This window comes from Megachile rotundata, chromosome 7 (assembly GCF_050947335.1).
Source record: "Megachile rotundata isolate GNS110a chromosome 7, iyMegRotu1, whole genome shotgun sequence".
Taxonomy (NCBI): Eukaryota; Metazoa; Arthropoda; class Insecta; order Hymenoptera; family Megachilidae; genus Megachile; species Megachile rotundata.
In genome coordinates, this window is record NC_134989.1 from 12,756,773 (window position 1) to 12,777,912 (window position 21,140).

General features: G+C 36.3%; 3 protein-coding genes across 10 annotated transcripts in view; 2 read left to right on the plus strand and 1 right to left on the minus strand.

The window, feature by feature from the left end:
* The first annotated feature begins 229 nt into the window (after positions 1-229).
* On the plus strand, positions 230-9,375 carry orb (polyadenylation element binding protein orb). Of its 5 annotated transcripts, none has more exons than XM_076533633.1 (13): positions 230-695; positions 769-834; positions 2,991-3,399; positions 4,244-4,383; positions 6,017-6,279; positions 6,372-6,489; positions 6,553-6,922; positions 6,983-7,215; positions 7,288-7,380; positions 7,448-7,613; positions 7,686-7,813; positions 7,902-7,982; positions 8,066-9,375. In XM_076533633.1, the coding sequence occupies exons 1-13, from the start codon at positions 675-677 to the stop codon at positions 8,228-8,230; spliced, it is 2,253 nt and encodes a 750-aa protein (XP_076389748.1). In that variant the 5' UTR covers positions 230-674; the 3' UTR covers positions 8,231-9,375. The 5 variants fall into 5 exon arrangements, with proteins under 5 accessions (XP_076389748.1, XP_076389747.1, XP_076389749.1 ...); XM_076533632.1 differs by having other exon boundaries at positions 231-695; positions 6,363-6,489; XM_076533634.1 differs by lacking the exon at positions 769-834 and having other exon boundaries at positions 232-695; positions 6,363-6,489.
* Pex11c (peroxisomal biogenesis factor 11c) lies at positions 8,717-12,734 on the minus strand. 3 transcript variants are annotated; one of them, XM_003703875.3, is made up of 5 exons: positions 12,322-12,734; positions 11,860-12,134; positions 11,541-11,719; positions 11,392-11,460; positions 8,717-11,322 (listed from the first exon to the last, which is right to left on the minus strand). In XM_003703875.3, the coding sequence occupies exons 2-5, from the start codon at positions 12,088-12,090 to the stop codon at positions 11,103-11,105; spliced, it is 699 nt and encodes a 232-aa protein (XP_003703923.1). In that variant the 5' UTR covers positions 12,091-12,134; positions 12,322-12,734; the 3' UTR covers positions 8,717-11,102. The 3 variants fall into 3 exon arrangements, with proteins under 3 accessions (XP_003703923.1, XP_012142074.1, XP_012142073.1); XM_012286684.2 differs by having other exon boundaries at positions 12,490-12,623; XM_012286683.2 differs by having other exon boundaries at positions 12,353-12,618.
* A 608-nt stretch (positions 12,735-13,342) lies between these two features.
* The window catches only part of scrib (scribble planar cell polarity protein), a 41,718-nt gene continuing 33,920 nt past the window's right edge, over positions 13,343-21,140 (plus strand). Inside the window, exons 1-2 of one of the 2 annotated variants that reach the window (XM_012286685.2) lie at positions 13,343-13,777; positions 14,027-14,144. In XM_012286685.2, the coding sequence (XP_012142075.1) occupies positions 13,616-13,777; positions 14,027-14,144 (280 nt within the window). In that variant the 5' untranslated portion in view covers positions 13,343-13,615. The remainder of the gene's footprint in view (positions 13,778-14,026; positions 14,145-21,140) is intronic. The other variant, XM_012286686.2, reaches the window with a different exon arrangement.

Genomic DNA, 21,140 nt, shown 5'->3' on the forward strand with positions numbered 1-21,140 from the left:
GAAGAAAATTACAATATGATACAAAGTATATAAGGTTTGTAAATTATTAAATATTGTAGATATTATTGATTTTATTAATGACATTACTAATGAACATAAAATAAAACAAGTATTTTCGAACATGAAATATTATAATTTTATATTTATTCACACATATGTATAAAATTCCACAAGGGCGCGTTCGTGAACCGCGCCGGCGTTTACCGAAGATGGAACTTGCTGGTGAAAAAGCGAGAGGGTGAGACAGATCTTGAATTCAGTTCGCAGAGTGAAGCAACGTGGAGAAGAATGGGCGTTCCGTCTCCATCGTTGCTGTATCGATATTAAATCAAACACGAGAGCAAATAAATTTTACTTTCGAAGAACCAACGAACTGATTATAAATGGGCGATTCTGGGAGTTAAATTAATTAAAATATTATCCCCCGGCAAATGATTAAAATCCCGGTGGGATCAAATATTCCGAACTTTTTAATAATAATTGTTGATTCGCTAATTTATTAAATTCGTGTATTTAATTCATCGAGTTCGTTAAATCGAAAAATTCTGCTGAACGTTTCTATACCGTATCAATTTTCTAATTAAATTGCGAAAAAAAAGTTACTACGTTGTATTTAGTGGAGAACACCGATTTGGACAATTGAAAAACTCGGTGAAATTCAGTTGAAGATCGACATGCCTATGTTAATGCCATCGGTAAGTCGTTATTTTTCTATAAATATTATACGTTTGTCTATAATTTTCATATTTATTTTCTTTAATTCGATAGAAATGTCTCGAAGACGTGTCATTTTTCCGTGGACCTCGGTTTTTGACTTTCTCATGCGGTCGATTGGTAACCTACTTTAGAATTTCGTTACGCGTTATAGTGCCATTTCAAAAGGGGAATTTGCTGTGTAAATCGTGTCAGTATACGGTGACAATCATAATGTAGAATCTAGAATGTGAAACCGAATGCGAAGGAATGTCCTGCGTCCTCAGTTGTAAACAAACACGCGAATCGTACGTTGAGCCGCAACGCGTCCACGTGCAAAACACGTTGCGTTTCGTACGCTGATAGACATGCCCTTTACCTATACATATATACATATATACATATGTGATCGCGCCCTCTGAAATTACTCTTAACCCTTTACTGGTTATGTTAAGAATATTAAACGATGATAAAGAAGAAATTCTTATTAAATTCATCTGAAGATTATCTTTGTTTCGAATGTCACAAAAATGTGAGGTTCTATTTATAGATCTGTTACAAAATTATTGAAATTAAATTAATTGATTGCATTGATGAATCGAAATATTAATTTTTTTAGATGAAAATATAAATATTTGTAGTGTTAAACAAAGGTATAAAGAAACTTTTGTTCGATTTATCTTAACGTTATCTCTATTTTAAACGTCATAAAAATATTTGATTTACGGCAAAATTAAATAAGGATTTGGGAATTTGAGAATTTAGGGATTTGGATATTATTCTTACGTCATTATTAACCATATTGAACGAAATTTTATAATTTATCAATTTCTTATAGAACTACTGAACCAGACATGTTATTAATTAAAATATAAATATTTGTATACTTTATACAGATCGTGTAAATTATTATAAATTTGTATTGCAATAATTATACATTTACCTTTGCAATTAATTCGCTTATTTAATTTGAACATAATACATTCCCAAGTTGAAATTTCATGAAATTCAGGCTTCATCTATTTCTGCTGAGACATATATATGTATATACATCCTTCTGTCATACATCCGTCAACTTTCGTAAGAACAATCGATATCGGTGCAAACCACCATCGATTCGACGTGTCAAAGGGTTGCAAATCGTAAGACATTCTCGAAAATGTAACGTTCGAACGAACGTACTATGAAATGGCAGTTGTTTTTGTAGATTACAGATTTGCTTAGGTTTCCGTACGCCTTTGAACTTGACAGCGTTGAATTCCACGAAGTTTGGAATTCCTGTCGAACTCTAGAATGCCGTGATATCTTCCGTCGATCCTGTAACATTTTTTTTCTGAATTCCACGAACGCGAACTGGGAGTGGCGTCCTTCAGCTCCTGTTTTCGTTGTTCTGTACCGAAAGCTCGAAGCATAGTCCGCTGGTATCGTTCACCGCGATGAGTTCAGGAAATCTACTGGTAGGTGATACGCATTAAATTTCACTATTTTCGATCACAATTAAAAACGCCATCGACGTCCACGAATCGTTCGTATTACCGATACGTATATTTGTAGAGCGTTTTACATTTCATCATGCTTACCGGAAATTGCGTAAGAGGATGTAACGAACAACGTGCTTAGGTCAAATAAATTATTAGTTTAGTAATTTTCGTGTAAAACGAATTGAAATTGTTTGAAGAATGAAGAAAGTCGATACATTTTATTTTTTCAATATCTGTATATGTAATACAATTTATATTTGTATCAAATATTTTGTGTAAGCGTCGTTACTTTCTATAGCGTCTGTTTACATACGTTACAACTTCAATAACAGTAACAGGCCGCAATCTTTCGTTTGCAAACAGAAGGTGGATTAGAAATGGTGACTATCACATTTTGTTATATTATAGTTGTAAAGTTATACATAAGTTATTATTGGGAATTATGTAAATATGTATCAGATCATATGGAAGCGTACAGTGTTACGAAATCTCTAATCGAAATGCAGAATCGACTTGATAGTAAATACGGTATTAGGCAAAACTGCGTTTTGACACCCTCTTCGTCTTTGAAGAGGCACTTTTGTGAGTAAGCGCGGGGAGGATGGAATAATCAAATTTTCAAATTCCTGAATTTTCAAATCTTTCTGTAAGACTTATCGACTATGCTTTGGGCTTTTTATTCCAATAATAAGAAATAGTAAATTTTCTTTTATTACGACGTCTTTCAAAATGGCGTCGCAAGCTACGACTGTACAAGTCCTTCGTCGAAATAAATGCGTACGTTAACGGTGAATGTTGTTTCTCGTCTAATTGCAGCTAGATTTAAACTATGATGTCGATGGAGTGAAAATACCGGACGTGCCTGACCGAAATAATGAATCGTCGCACGGTTTGCAACTGCAAACTTCACGCGACGCAGACCACACGCAGTTGCAGCAACGCGACCATCTACAACTGATGCAACTGCAGTTGCCACAACGGGACCACGTGTCCCCCCAGCAGCTGCAACAACGGGACAACAGGGACCAGTTGCAGTATCAGCAACGAGATAGGGAGCAATTGCATCGCGACAAGTTGCAACAGCAACGTGACCGCGAAAGGGAGCACCTGCATCAATTGCAGTCGATGAATAACTTGTTACTGGACTTACCGACATCGGCTAACTTGCAAGGATACTCCCACGATAAGTCGTGCACCCAACCCAAAAAAGGAAACAATATCGATGGTATTAAGCTTGTTTTTTACACTTATTGTTGTTGTTATTTGTATGCTTGCTTCTTTTTTTACATTTTCTTTCTTTTTAGATTCCGTTAATGATGTATGACTGTTGAATGGAATTAATTACACTAATCGTTGGATTCATAATTCTTTTTATTTTATCAACGGGATTATTTATTGAGTATTAATGTGCAATTTTGATGGAGGGTATAGTTTATTTTTAATTCATAACTAGTACAGTACGATTAAAGCCTTAACGTCAAGGTCATTGCGGGGTCAAGTAGATAAAAGCACATGCTCCTTGAATGGAACAATTTTTGCATTTTTCATATTTTTTAAGATATTTGAATGCTTGTATGTACTTGGTATTGAGCGTGAGTTAACGCGAAAGTCATAAATCTTGCTGCTATTTTCTTTTCGAGTACAATTTCGCATTTGTTCGTTGAAAAGTGATTCTAATAAAAAGCTTCATCAAATTCATATTGTACCGCGATCGCATAACAGCATCAATGATGAATTTCCGTTCTACATAATTTTATATCGCGCATTTACATTGTAGCTATCGATTAAATTATTTACAGTGTTCAAATTTCAATTACGTTACGGTTTAATTTATGAAAATTTACTGTCGTTAACGTTGTATTATACATAAACAACGCGATGTAAATCGCTATAGTGTAATCGAATTAATTAAAACTGTATTGTTCTAATTGTCTGTTTGGTTGTTTTAAAATTAACAACCCATGTATCCGTTCGTCTTTTGTTAATCGATAGTCCTCGCGGCGCCTTGTTTATTTATATTTTCGTGCCATTTTAAATAGTAACATATTTTTTCGTTTGCTCCATGCCAGGAGATATGTCGATCTCGGATTTATTCGGATTGGGGTTGCCTCGGGGCTCATTGATGAACAGTCAGTCAACGGCTACATCTCCCGGCTGCTATAATTATCAGTATCAGGCTCGCAATCAGGGGTCCTCTCAGCATTATCAGGTGATGTCTCCTTTTATTTTATATATTATGCATAAGCTTTTCCGCGGCCGCTTTACACGGAACATTTCAGTCTCATTTAGGTCAAGCAACTTCGTTATTCACGTCGTGCTTCCTAGAACTAGTTCCCTTAATTTATCCTTGCTGTAATTTGTTACGGTTCCGTTGAATGCAACTAACGGCGCTTGTTATTTGCCATCGTAGGATCATTTTAATGAAACAACATTCTCTCTTAACGCATTTATCGTTGCACAAAGTTTTGTCTCATGATCGAGTACCCCGAGAATTCGATTGCTGTTTACCTACTTATTTTTAAAAAAAAATCCTATTTTTTGCTGCCTCCGAGTACTTTATTATATTCTCCAAGTTGTAATTTATGACAAACGGGATTTCGTATTATGATAAGCCGGCAACCTTGCTTGACACCGCTCTTGGAACGGGTTCAAAATAATGTTACAAAATAAGAGATAAAAAGAGAAGAAGCGCGATTACAAGTTCACAGGAAAGTTGAGGCCAAAGGGTGGTAACGGAGAGGGCTATGATAGAGCCGTTTGGCTCAAGCTTGTAAATTCTTGGCTATCCTGGAATCCGGGTCGCGCTAACGCGCTCAACTATGTGTAATTTATTTTACCACACGCATTATAAGTCAAGTCTAATACACGCATCTCGATGTCCTGTCGGTCCTTTATGTACCGATGCATTCAGCAAATGGTGAAGGTAATAACGTTAAAGGCGTCGAGAAGAGCCTGATAAAATGTCCATTAAAGCGTCTGGTCGATGAGGCACGACTTTCGTACTGTTACTCTCTTACTTTTGCCATGAAACAGCATTATTTGTGACCGAGATATCATCGGTTATCATTCAGCTATTCGCGATTATTATTACAATCATTCTGGTATTTACAATAATTAACTGTGTAACATTTTAACAGATTACATCTGATGACAAATATTTTATGAAGGATACATTAATTTATATAACATCTTGATTGTTATAGTAGAAATAAAAATGTTATACCGTATACAATCCTATTTTTTATATTTTATCTTTCATAAACAATTTAGACCGGTTTCTCATTGTTACATTAATTAACTGGATTAAATTCATCTACTGGTTAGTTGTGATAGCCCCGCGACAGTCAGCGTGTCAACGATTCGCATTGAAGCATCGGTTGAAGATGAAAGATTTCGCGAAAGGAACCAACTTCGATTCTTATCGTTGTTATCACCGTCTGTTATCGTGGCTGCTGCTATCGTAAATTGATGTTAGGGATCGGACGTAACGAATATATTGAAAATCGATACATCAGGTAACTGGGAGCGTTCTTATTGTGCGCAAAAAAATTAGCCGCGACGGATGGAAAAGGAAGTTCGAGAAGCAGTTGGAGTCATTCCAATGAGGATAATCATTGTTCCGGTTATTGCATTGGCAGCAGCCAGACGTTTCAGAATACTGCCTACTTCGTCGTTTCGAATTTCCACTATCGGCAACACACTTGCAAATTAAAAATAATATTTTGTTAGTATTATATTAGTTAAACACACTCTTCATACTCTATCGCGAATTAAATTTTGATATTAGAGATTGAATATCATTACAGAAATAGATGTTTAATAAATGAATGTATTTTTGACAGCAATGTGACGATAGAAACGGAGTATGCTCGAATTCGTTGATGCTGGACGTTCCAAGCTCACCTAGTTCCATCAGTACACCTGGCAGTCCTAGCACGCCCGAAAGTCTGTACTCCAATCCGTATTCATACTCTTCTATGAACAGTAGTAATCAGGCGGCATCATCGCCAGCTAGCCGAGGATCTATGCAGCAGATCGGTTCTCCGTCATCCCCTCTTCATTCTCCCTACTATGGAAGATCTATTCGTGGCTCACCCCCTTATAGGTACATTCTTTTTTGATTTCATGTTATCACTTTTCCCTGTAATAAGAGAAAGATTAATGTGCGATGCAATTTTTTAACGCTAGCGACTGTAGCAGTCCTACGTTCGAGTATTCGCATATGATGGGATGCAACAGTTCGAGATCTAACTCACCGGCAGATTCCGAAACGAGCGGAATAAGTAGCATGGATGGTTCTTTATCCGACATAATGGTAAGCTTTTGATAATCGTATAAAATGTTATAATAAATTATTACATGTTCTAAATGTTTTTAGAATTGTTTATCGTTAAATACGTCGTCGAATGGATGTTACCCTCAGTCTCTGAGCTCGTTGATATCACCGGAAGTGGATTTATGTACGAACAACAGGGCAGCCGCGTTACAACGAATGGTGGTGAAAAAGTACTTGTCTCCATCTCATCAAAATTCATCATCGACCCATCATCACCATTCACACGGACACAATCGTGGTCATCACTATGGCTCGAATCAAAATAATGGTTTCCTCAATTCCCTGTTGTCGCATGAGAAAAATTGTTGCTCTGCCAATAACCATGTGATGCAATCCAATTCACCTCCGATTAATATTTTAAATCCACAACTCTCTCTGGAACGTGTAGCTCGATTTCATCGAAGTGCCGCTGGTATGTAATGATTTGGTGGTCAATGAAAAATAATGTATTAATAATATGAAAATGCTTTAGCGCTTTGCGATCCAACTTGTACTTGGAGCGGTATATTACCACAACGTACTCAGAAACCGTCGGGTTACTCGTCCAAAGTATTCCTTGGTGGCGTACCTTGGGACATTACCGAATCCCTTTTAATTGCCACTTTCAAGCAATTTGGTCAAATACGAGTGGAATGGCCGGGAAAAGACCAATCCGCTGCTCAACCCAAAGGATATGTATATATCATTTTTGAGTCTGAAAAACAGGTACATAGATCTCATATTCTATTCCTTTGCTTGATTATTCTCCTTTTACAAGATTTTTTACATCTTTTTAAGGTGAAAACTTTATTGGCATGTTGCACACACGATTTTACCAATGGTGGTAGTTGGTATTATAAAATATCGTCTAAACGTATGAAAGCAAAAGAGGTAAGAGATACATCATTTTATTCGTTTAGAATATAAATCAGCTTTATGCAATAATTGTTTTAAATAGGTTCAGGTAATACCATGGATTCTAGAAGATAGTAATTACGTGAAATCTTCTTCGCAAAAACTTGATCCTCACAAAACAGTATTTGTTGGCGCTCTTCATGGTATGTTAACAGCTAGTGGTTTAGCAAAAATTATGGATGATCTGTTCCGTGGGGTTATTTATGCAGGTAAAAAATTAAAATCGTGTTCATAAATATACCTGGGTAGATAAGTAGTAACAAATTAAAACTTCATTTCAGGAATTGATACTGATAAACATAAGTATCCGATAGGATCCGGTCGTGTTACGTTTAGTACAAAACATTCGTACATGAAAGCAATTTCAGCTGCTTTCATAGAAATAAAAACTGCCAAATTTACGAAAAAGGTTAGCAGTCCGAGTTACTCGATTGTCTGCTTTTACAGGAATTAAAGATTTCCCTGATATTGTAATGATTTTCATTAACTTTATATAGGTACAAGTCGACCCGTACTTAGAAGATTCTATGTGTTCCGAGTGTTCGGTGCAACAAGGACCTTACTTCTGTCGTGAAGTGGTAAGTTACATATTGCTTTACTATTACGTTTAAACTTAGAAATAAGATAATATTTAATAAATTTTATTTTGATTCTATTTCAGATTTGCTTCCGATACTTCTGTCGCAGTTGCTGGCAGTGGCAACATTCTATGGAATCAATGTGGCACCACAAACCTTTAATGCGTAATTCAAAAACAAACAAAGTAGTTGGATTATCACCGAATATGAACTCTGGATCCCGTGGAATGAATAACTCCACGATTTAAGTACAATCATCTAGCTTTCCTTTCATGATCATTCGTTCACTTTTTTTTGACTATTAGTTTTCACACGGACGTTGCGCTAGCTGACTTACTGACAAGGGTGCAAACTTAGTTTTTATCCTAGAGCTACGAACTGCTGGTTTGACGATATACAAACAAATACCGTATACACCAGCTGATCGGCGAATGCAACGATTTCTTTATTATCGTTATTATCACGTGCGTCCGTGGTATAGAGACTAATTAAAAGATAAAAAATCGTGTTTCCTGAAAAAGTTCCTATTTCGAACGCGGCAACTACCACGTTCAACAAACAGTATTTTTATTTACTATGTTTACTTAGGGGACTGGCTCTCTTGTTGATCGTTTTATTACGAAAAGTATACAATTGTGCCATTAACTAACATGTCACATTATGCGGCAATTATGCGTAACGATGTGTGCGTTTACCATTGAACTCCTGCGAGTTCAATTGTGGCTTTTATAGTGAAAATAATTTTTATGCGATAATAAAAAAGAGAAGCCACTCGACTGCTAAGGAAGGAAAAGAAAGAAAGAAAGGCTAAGTTTGTGATCTTCGATGATCCGTGAAATACAACGCGCCGCTGTAATAATCTAACGGCGAAATATTACGCTTAAACCGTAAATGATTCGATGAGATTAGATTATTGTATTGTTCTAGCGGCAGGAGGGATTAATAACTTGATTATTATTTTTTGCGAAGAACGTATTTAATTTGATATAACCAAAGCGATGACTTTCTATTGAAGTACTGTCTGAAACAATCCGTTCTTCTGTTTCAACGTTTATTGATGATATTGCCTCATCTTTATAGTTTTACGTTAGATTGTACAGTGTAAGGGTATCGCCATAAATGGGCACTGTAAATCATAATTTATCACCTTAGTAAAAAGTGCTAAGCGTTCGCGAGCTTTCGTTTACAGGGACTGTTTAACTGTTGACGAAATGGAAAAGTACATGGTCTACGATTCTGGAGCGGATTGTAGTGAATTGATTCTGTTTTTATTTTTTGTTACGATATTATGTTACGTATTTTCTTTCAACAACATTTCGTAGTATTCTAATCGTGTTTCTGATGTTTTGATATCATTTTCTTGAGTGAATTAAAAATCATATTTTTGCAGATAGACGTTCATTGTCGTTCTTCTTTTTTTTTTTGTTTCATGATTGTTTTTCTTTTAATCGTTAAACAAACTGATTTCTCCAGGCGAACCTTCTGCCCTTCCCAATCTCCTCATCTTAAAAGTGTGCTAAATATTAAATGTTATTACTCGATTGCAAATGTTTATGCATATATGATGCACTGAAGCCTGCAAAGTATTGTTTGCAGACTTTGAGATATCATAAATGTATAATCATTTGTAGTTCAGTTATTACATTATAAGAATTTGATGAATACGTAATACTAAAAACATAACGTAAGATAGGAATTACTTAACAGCAAAAATTGTATTCGTCATTAACATTCATTTCTTTTTATTTACAGACCGACTTAAATCGTGATATTTTAATTAGATTAAAAATCGTACAGTTAATTGTGTGTAATACGCACAATATTTAGTCACATTATTCGTTTCACTACAGATAATTATAAATCATTACTTTATACGTTACTACTGGTGGATGTTCCGAAAAAGAAGATATATAAAATTAAGATTTAAAATTGAGAATGCATATAATCAACAAGTTACTCTAATATGTTATCGGTTGTATTTAACAAGTGTTAAAGAAAGGGAAGAGTTAATCATGTTTCCAAATCATTGAAATTTTGCTTGATTTAAAAATGTGGAACAAATACAAAAAATATATCGTGTTACAACATCAAATATAATTAACAAATAACATGATTGCTATATATATAGGGAGATACTCATATGAAGTGCTTTAATACAACATACAAAATATATATATATATATATTCTACAGAAGCTTTGAACGTATCCATAAAGTTTTTAGTTTAAAAAACCCGGTTTACTATGCCTAAGAATAATTCTAAACCGACGAATGATAAAAACTCTTAGGCTAAAATCTAATGAATTGACGGCCAAAGAACGATGAGCCGTTGGAAATTTTAAAGATGCTCTTTTATCGAAAATATCTTATTTACAAACTTTTAATAAGTCGTGCCTTTTAATGTAATCTCCATAGATTTTATTCTAATGTGGAAAACACAAATTATTTTTAAATCATTGATAACCACGCGATATAGGGTGTGATCTATTATTAAAAAAAAAAGAGAAACAAAACTGCTACTGGTACGCATGATGTCAAACTTTCTTAAAACTTTTAAGAGACTTAATCACGTGTGAGGCAATGACTACACAACGCCCTAGATAGCAAAATACTTTCTTTTTTATGTTCGTATGAAAAGTGCCTCCTGTTCTTTCACTTTTATTAATAATACAACCTACGTCTATTATTTATAAGTAACATGATTCGAATATACATTTAAAACTGATTCGAATATTAATAACAATATATAAGTATACACGTTAGCATAAAGTCAAATAAGCTTTGTCCAAGTATTAATAATTTATATTGCTCTAGCTTTTTTCCTATTACATGTATCCTTGTTAAAGCATACCTTGTAACACAAAACTAATATATTGAAAACAATAAATTGTTCTTTATTATGTTAACATTACATTATTTTACGATTTATGAAATTATACCTCATATTGTATGAAAGGATTAATTCATTAAAATTACTTTCTTTTCTTGATTTTATTTATTATATATTGTTGTTCGAATTATAAAAAGCTTCTTTTAATAGAAATAAAAACGCATTTACAATCAAGATTCTCACTCCCATGTAGTATCTAATACTGCTAGATATAATTTTTTACATTAAATATCAAGAATACCTTTTATTTGCTGATCGTTTGTTTAATGCCTGATACAAACCAATCAAGGAAGACAATGTTCCAAGTGCTCCTACTTGCCAAGCTTTTAACCTACCACCCCAAAGTACACCAGGTGGTAAATAACTAACTGCATAACTTATATCCAATACCAATCTTGTGGTAGTCAATAGTTCATTCCGCCATTGCTTACTTATTGCTTTTAAAGCTATTCTGTTAACAAAAATGATTAGTAATCACCTGACTTATGAATTATTATTAACTATTATTTACTGCACTTACCTTGTATCATAAGTAGTTTCACAGAGATGTGTTTTATAATTATTGAACTTTTTCAATTTTTGGAGAGACCTATAAGCAATTGCAGCAAATAAGAGATTGTAGTTAAGTGCTAATAGACATAAGTACTTGAATGTCTTCTTTTAACATACTTCAGTAATGACAAATGTAGAGAAATTATCCAAAACCATGTTGAAGTATTGTCCCATGCTTCAATATTAATTTTGACTAATTTCTTTGTACCAGCCCAGGTAATGTGTTCTATTGGACAAAATATAATATTCACTGCAATCTGTATCAGTTCTGCCCATCTGATCAACCAATCTGGCTCCTATTATATGACATATGAAATTTATATGCCTGTAGAAAAATAGTATAAATCTGCACATCATATTAATACATAGAAACTGATTTGTATAATTTACATGAAATATTCTTCATTATTACTGTCCCTTTATTTATCATATGTACCTCTTTACCCCAACCATATGACATGGCGTAATGAATCATTGGTATGTCATCTAATAATCTTAAAATCACTCTACATTCACTCATTTGACTACCAAATATTTTTAACTTATTTTCCATCTCCTTGGAAGATGCACCCAGCGTAGCCAATTTTGCCATATAAGATAATGTTCTTAAAAATTTATCTCTTCCTTCATAAGTTTCCAAATATTCTGATACCAAAGCAAAATTCATTTTGGTTTAGAAATATCTTCAAATATATTCTGATAAGGAATTACCTATAAATTAAGTTATAAATATTATCAGATATTTAGAAACATTAGTTACATAATATAAAAAATAAATCAGTATTAATAATTTATTCCTGACAGTTGAATGAACACTTAAAGCAATAGTTCACATTTGTTAAAATTCCAAGATCTGTTTTTAAAAATGATACATTTAGTACACAATGTATTGTCTTACCAATTATGTATTCACGTAAAGTATTACGTACTTGTTATATTGTTGAGAACATAAACAAAATAAGCAACATATGTTGTATTCAAAAACGCAAGTTGAAGCGAAGAAAGTAATTTTCTTGTATGCAACTAATCACTAACGTAAAACATGTATGATTTATATGAACTTCACCTTTTACATAAGTATTTCGAAAGTATGAATTTTTAAATATTTATAAACATGTTTAAAGTACAAGTTATAATGAATCTTCATTTTTCATTTTATGATGCACTCTAGTGGTTGCATGCTGAAAATCAAATTAAAATCTGCCGGCAAAGAAGAAATTGAATAATAAATGTATCGTAAAATGAATAGAATTGCAATGTACATAATATATTAAAAAATATGTAAGCTTTCTGTTGCCTATAATGCAAAATTATAGGAAAAATGAAATTACAATATCAAATGGATATCATACATGTTATACAGTGAGCTTCACTGGATTCCCTATTATCTATTCCATTTCAAAAGTGGACAAAATATACAAATAGTGAAAGAAGACATAGACGACTCATGACCATAGAAGACTCATGACCAAATTAAAAAATTTAGAATATTAAGAATGTGAGGACTTGAACTTTTCTTAAAAATTTGGATCATGAGTTTGTAAGAACACATGCGCATTTCTTATGATATACTGCGTGTTAAACCAATCAGAACAGACATGCGCAGAATGAACAAAAATTCGTCAAATATTGAGCATGATCCCTGTTAAACAAAAAATGAGGAACGTAATCACACTGAATTTGTAAATTGCTCCCTAAGCGACATCTGTCATCTTCATAATTAAACAGGAGTAATAGAAATAATTCATACATACAATTTCTTCGAAAAGTTTTTCATTTTGATTACACAATTATTTCAAATCAATTCGTACGTTTACTAGATGATATATAATTTGTAATGAAATAAGGTTTGAGATTTCCTTTCTATGTACATTGTAACTCCGTGACGAAGCATGCGGCGTGAGGGAAGCATCTTTTCAAAGCGTCGTATTCGTTCACTGTTGTGTGTCGCTTTAGAGCAACGTGATCAGTGGTTTGTAGACGTGATGACGTCAGACTTCGAGGCACAAGCCGAGAGCGCGTTTAAAGCCGAGTAGGGCGTGAAAGTGTGTGTCGTGCCGCTCGTTTTCCTCCTAGTTCTTTTAATCTATTCCATCCACGAATATGTGCAAATAGCAGCGTGTGCCTCCGTAAAGTTACGGGACAATTATGTTCGGTGCTGTTTTAATGTGATTGATAGTGAAAAGGATACCATGTTCCGCTGCATTCCGATTTTTAAAGGGTGTAACAGGCAGGTGGAATACGTTGACAAGCGTCATTGCTCTCTGGTGAGCGTCCCCGATGATATTTTACGATATTCGAGAAGCTTGGAGGAACTTCTGTTGGACGCGAATCACATCAGTGATCTACCGAAGGTAGGCAAATACCGCTACATGCCAGCTTTCTGTCTTACAACCGTATCTCTTTTTTCTTTCTTTACCTCTCCCCTCTTCTCATTTGTCTCCCTCTCGCTCTCTCTCTCTTCTTTCTATTGTGTCCATGACGTATCATTCCATCGGCTATAATGTAACAACGAAGAACACGCTCGACGTAGTTGATGGGGTTGCTTACCGTTATCATTGTTTAACAAAGAACATAACAATATTTTTTTGTATCCCTTATAGAATTTCTTCCGGTTACAAAGGCTACGAAAACTCGGCTTGAGTGACAATGACATTCATCGCTTGCCACCAGATATTCAGAACTTCGAAAACCTCGTGGAGTTGGATGTATCCAGGAATGGTGAGTGACGTGGTTTTTTTTATTATTCTCTTTAAGTTTTGCGGTTTCTGCGGCCGGCAAACTCGCTAAGGGAAAGACTCGGCCCCGTTTCGTTTCGTCGTTTCATTAGACGAGAATATTTCGTGGACGTTTTTCCTCTTCGTCTTCCGGTTATCTTTCTTTTTCATGCATAGCTGGCCAATACAACAGCGCCTGTCGACGGCTTCGAACGAAGCACGTGTACTTGCGTTTCGGACGGTGTCAGTAAGAAAGCCAAATGTAATAAATGTTCGCACAAAAGGCGTTAAATAAAGAAAGACTAGAGTCAAAAGAGGCAGACTGTTAACGGAACCTTACTGTACGCACGTTCAACTTGGATAAACCGAGAACACAGGCATACTAATGTCAAGTATTAATAAAAGATGCTACTTTCTTGTGGACAGGTTACCGTTACCGCTATTCTTTTTTTCATCTTTACTATCGGTTATAGTAACCGATGCATCTAGCGTGATCTAACAGGTTGACGTATAGTTTCGATCGATTCAAGGGTCCATCAAAAGTTCAAAATAAATTTCATATCATCTCAACGATTGTTGCGATATAATGCGAGACTACCACGTGTTAATGCCAAACAATATAATAAATGATAACGTGACGTATGACGCAATACAAAGCTGTGTAACACATGGTGATATAACACGAGATTACAACAGGTGGTAATATGGCGAGAAATTGCAACGAATGATAATATCACGTAAAACAATGCAATCCATGGTGATATTGTGCAAACCAGTTGCAGTATCGATTCGACTCGTTTGAATTTATCGATTTATACGTAAAATTCAGTTTTTGTCTATATGTAGTGTTCTCAAATTTAATGGCAGACTCGAAGAGACGAAAACATATCTAACAAGCGGTGTCTCGTTTACTTTCTAACGACGATGCAGTGGCTCGTTGCTCGAAAGGCACGTTGAAACGTTCTTACTCCCGCCTCGAAGTTGTTTCCCAAGAGGGAAGCCTTTCCTTTCTCGCTGTTCGCTGGATTTACTTACCGTTCCACTTTGGCGTTTTTATGTTTACTTTATGCTCGTCCCTCGCCACCCGCGTACACATAGAACTTCGTTACTTCACGTACAATATGGCTAAGGAAAAGGAATGCATCGTAGAGTCGCGGATGTCTCGTTTTGCCATGAGTCCTCCCCCCTCTCCGTGCACACTTTGCCCTTCGTTCCCCTGGAATGCTCCTTGTCGTTAAATACCTCGGCAACACTTGTAACTAATATTAGGTGCGCTTCGTCGAACATCTTTTAACGTAATAAAATGGCTGACGCAGGAAAACAGATTTTGACGTACACTCCTACGACGTAGCGTACATAATTAAATTACACTAAAATGTATATTTTAGAAAGTTCCCTGTTGATCAGTTAACGATTAATTACGTCCTCGTAAACGTAAAGTAAATCGTGAATGAAAGATTATAAACGAATGACGTTTTCTCTGACATTATCCAGAAAGGTGGCGACGAAAGTGCGTACTATAAATAATTCCCGACGTAATTATTACTTCCTGATGCGCGATTGCTCTCGTTATCAATAGAAGCGCCGCTCGCATTCTTTCGTGTACGCGAGCGTGATACATGCCCGTCTAGTAATTTAAACCTGTGTGTATATGTATGTGTGTGCGTATATAGTACGATCACGGGTATCTGCATTTTATCCGTAGCGTTCAGCCGTCGCGTAAAATAAAATTTTTCATTCAGCACGCAGGGCAGAACGCATCTCGTCTCGATGATAGTAGCTCATTCACTGTAGTGAACCTTTTGCTATCGAATGCGCTTATGTATGTTATGTACCTCGCTGAATACTTGCAGTTAGACGGTTTTCGTTTACCGTAAACCATTTAGCCGCGTAACTGCGCATCAATAGCAATTGCTAAAGCATGGATGCTTATAGGCAATACCGTCGTTAGTGCTGAGCAAACTGGGCATTTGCCCTGGGGGGCGGGGCACTAATCCGTTACAGCTTGATGGGACAGCGGTAGTTTTTGTACACAAATTAAGGGAATGTTCACGGCAGAAATTGATATATTTGTATTACTGGAATATTCGCATTTTGTTTCCATTTCTGTTATGAAACCGAGTCCGGTATTTTTACCCCAACCAACCAACAGACGTAAATGAAGGGATTTGAAATAATAAAATCTCGCGTGAAAAAACGCACCGCGACGTGGGAACACGTTTAACGAGTCGGATCGAGTCAATGGCTTTCATTTTCAACCGAAACGATGAAATAATAAGAGAAAAAAATGTCGAACAATGCCGAAGTGTATAATAAACCGCGGCGGCATTGTACACCGGCTGAAAATGAATTCTTTTGTTCGCGATGAAAGTCGACGGCCTGAGTTTCAGCCAAGTTAAACGCTCGACCGCTTTTGCCACGCGGTCGACGTGCGATTTTCGAAAAACGGAACCGCCCGATACTACTATACCAACGTTGACCGCTGATCTGTGCCTTGTTTCGTTCTTTTTTTCGGATTGAATCGATGAAAGTTTCATCGCTGCCTTTGTAACGTGGCTAAATCACTCTACCGTGAACCGTTCCTATCTATTCACTGTTACTTCTTTCAAAAGCGCAACACTGTTTCTTTTTCGTCGATGTTGCTAGACAAAAATGTGTACCGCTTCAACATTTTCAAAGACTCTACTTGTATTTGTAATATATCTATTCATAGTATGTGCATGTTGTTAACATAAATTACAATGTTCGTAATATTAGTTCCGGTAATAAGAGTATTATAGGAACTTGCGTTATACTGACATTCGCATCTAACACTATTGCAAGCTTGGGATCTAGGGTCCAAAATTTGGTTCCTAGGGATATTGCGATTTTGGGGTATCAAGTTCTAGAGATATTATGGTCTTGGGATCTAGGTATATTTGGGACTTGAAATCTAGGGATATTCGGTACTGGGGATCTAGGGATATTTGGGGTATAGAGATAGTTAGGGTCTAGGTATGTTTGGGGTCTAGGGATTTAGGGATTTTTTTGGATCTAGGAATATTTAGGGTCTAAGGATTTTTGGGATCTAGGGATATTTAGGGTCTAGGAATTTTGGAAATCTAAGAATATTTAGGGTCTAGGGATATTTCGGACTTAGGACCTGGGAATATTTTTGGGGACTTTAAATGTGGGGATACAGGGTATTTGGTATGTAGGGACATTGGACGTTGAATCTAGGGATATTATGATCTGGGGACATCTGTCCCAAGGATACTGAAAATATAAAAATATTCGTATCTGGGCTTAGGAATTTTGAGAATTTGAAATTTAGAGATATTAGAATCTTAGACACATGTTTCGCTGGTATAAAGCGCATAAAAGAGGAATGGAAGATATTATTTGAAATTAACCGCGCAATTTCAACAATATCTTCTATTTATTGCATTGATAAAAGTCGTGGATCGTTCAAGGTTTCTTATTCGACTCTGGCTAGCTTCCAATATCAAAGAAAACGTTTCGAACGTCTTCCTTCAACGAGGAAATAAACTTTATAGCGTTGTATAGCGTTCGTAAAACTTTTGCAACGTTTCGAATCGCTCGACAACTGTCTGCAGCATAATTCTGTAATCTTAAGCGAGAGGAGTATCTTGCTTAAGAATCTTCAAAGGAATTCGTTAAGTGAACGAGCCTCTCATTCTAAGGAAGTCCTCGATGTTTCGTAAATTCATCAGCAGAGAGAAGAGAGCACGTTGTTAACGGTCCGGATATCATTCCCTAGGGACATTTCTTGCAGTTGTATCACTTTCTTTTTTTAATCGCTAACCAACCTCCTGTCTAGATTCGAATCTAATCGAGTTGATCAAAAACAACTCGCTTTTTCTGTCGAGGAGCTTTCATTTCCCAATGGAGAAACTAAGAAACCAACCATGATCGAGGTGACTTCTTCTCCCTGTCACGATAGAATCGGTTTATCCTTCTGGATCGGTTCCTCCTTCATGGACGATCGATGCCGCTGTTTCTCTTTCAGGCTCGAGAGGATTGCATTATCGCGCGGATCGATCTATGAAGAATAAAGAAAACTTCTCCTAACAGACGTTTAACTATTCCTTTATTCGCCGGTCTCTAGACCTTTATCAAACTTTAATACGGTTATCTATTCAGGAACCATCCTTTATTGTTCGAAGGGGGCGGATGTACAATGGTGTTGCAGGAGACAGAATAGGCCATAACAAGTTTAGGATACCACGTTGAACTTCGCTAATTTGATAATTTGGGTGTGACAAAGTGGCTTGTATCGTGGTTCACGGTTGAAGTGTACCAATTTATGGGATTTGGTGGTCTTCAGGCTAGTTTACATTGATACACAGTATAACAGTACAGGTATACATTCTCTAATATCCCACGTTTGTTAGCTTTGGGCTTATGTTACATTACCGCCATACAAGATAGAGTATATTAATGTAAGTACTTTAATATTCTATTATTGCTACCTTTAAGCTTGTATTACGCTAGTCAAGCGAATGGTGGAGTGTACCGGAGTTAGTAATTAGCCTACTTACACCGGCGAGCATGGTAGGCTTCTCTGGGGAAAATGGTGATGTACGGAAAAGTCTTCCATTCGTTCATTTTTTGGTCACTACATTTTCAAACGTAGTTTAAAAATTTGAAAATTTACCGAATTGTGGATTCGAAAATTTAGAAATTAACATCGCTAAGTTTCGCTTTGACTACCACACACGAGCTTTTAAAATGTTGGACACCTGAATGAGCGATAAACATGTTTGGGTAGCTGATCCTCTAGTTATTTTGAGCAGCATATAGAACTATCGATTGTACGCGACACTTTATGGCCTTACCTTCGCCCCTTCTTTATTTTATTTGAATACCGAACACGTCTCAAAAAAAGCACCACTTTTATTCAATGTTTGTGACCATCATCATTAATTGTTCAAATATGAACGCAGGCGATCGTAAAACACTTTCTAACGCGTATCTCCATCCTCGAGCTATTTGCGTGCATTCGAACATTATATCTCGTTCCTCAAAATGTTATGAAACTCTCCGCGAATTAATTAAAAATTGCCAGGAAATATTCCATTATTATCGTGTTTTCATTCGCGTAACGGATAAATAAGTAAACTTTACACTCTAATAAATTCGTAGCTTGTTCAAGGTGTTTCCATTTCACGTCTCGTCAGTTCGAAACTCTTACATAATTTAATAAAGAAACATTGTCGGTGTTGTGGGAAATAGACAGCGCTACATGTGACACGTGGAATCTCTTTCTTAAGAAAAGACACAAAGCAAAGAATGAAATACTTATGTGAATTAAAATATCCTGTACGTGAAGTAATAAGGAAAAGGCTTAAGATCGACCCGAGTAGAATCATCGAATTCATTTTCAACTTCAAGTATCTGGTCAGACAAGTTTTTCATGGTACTGAACCTGGATGTTGCGTTGTTGAAAAAAAAAATGCTTCCTTCTGATCTCGATAGGAGAAGGTGATACGCGGATGCACGCTTACTTATCACGACATCGGCTATTTCCTGGTTCCAGTTAGTTTATTGCACCGGTACCGTGGTAGCTTTAATGACACTCGCGATGACAGTGTACCGTAATATGCTTATTAAAAGCATCCGTCTAAAACAAAGCAATGCTCAGTGAATAGCTCTGATGCGAACCATGACTAACAGATTCGAAGTAAATTGAACGTTGTTCCTTTGTACGAATCACGTAACCTTGTTCTTTTTATTGTAAAATTATGTATGATAATATTTCTATTATAATAGAGATCTTTATATGTTATGTGTCATATATCGTTGTGCACTATATATTATCATGCGTTCTATCGCTACACGTTGTATTACCACGCGTTGTATTGCTACGAGTCAAATAGCACGGGACATTAGATCGCCACGTGTTATATCACCATGTGCCATATATCGCTATGAGTTATATCACTACGCGTCATATATCATCACGCGTTATATCGCCACGCGTTGTATTACCGTGCGCCATATATCGCCATGGGTTATATCACTACGCGTTATATATTACTACGCGTTATATCGCCACGCGTTGTATTACTGTGCGCCATATATCGCCATGGGTTATATCACTACGCGTAATATATCATCACGCGTTATATCGCCACGCGCTGCATTACCATGCGCCATATATCGTCATGGGTTATATCACTACGCGTAATATATCATCACGCGTTATATCGCCACGCGCTGCATTACCATGCGCCATATATCGCCATGGGTTATATCACTACGCGTCATATATCACCACGCGTTATATCGCCACGCGCTGTATTACCATGCGCCATATATCGCCATGGATTATATCACTACGCGTCGTATATCACCACGCGTTATATCGCCACGCGCTGTATTGCCGTGCGCCATATGTCGCCATGGGTTATATCACTACGCGTCATATATCACCACGCGTTATATCGCCATGCGTTGTATTACCATGCGCCATATATCGCCATGGGTTATATCACTACGCGTCATATATCACCACGCGTTATATCGCCACGCGCTGTATTACCATGCGCCATATATCGCCATGGATTATATCACTACGCGTCGTATATCACCACGCGTTATATCGCCACTCGCCATATATCGCCACTCGCCATATATCGCCACTCGCCATTTATCGCCACTCGTCATATATCGCCACTCGTCATATATCGCCACTCGCCATATATCGCCACTCGTCATATATCGCCACTCGCCATATATCGCCACTCGTCATATATCGCCATTCGTCATATATTGCCACTCACCATATATCGCCATGTACCACATATTTACCATGTGTAGCAAAAGTAAATTTTTATTTACGAAACTTTGCAATCTCATGAGCAATATTTGATGTAGTCCGTAATAAAAGTGGGTATTAAAGTTTATATTTCTCACCGTAACGTGGATAGAAATGGATTCATACGATTCGATATCGGACGAACTAATTTAGGATTCTTTTTTTATCGAATCAATAGCG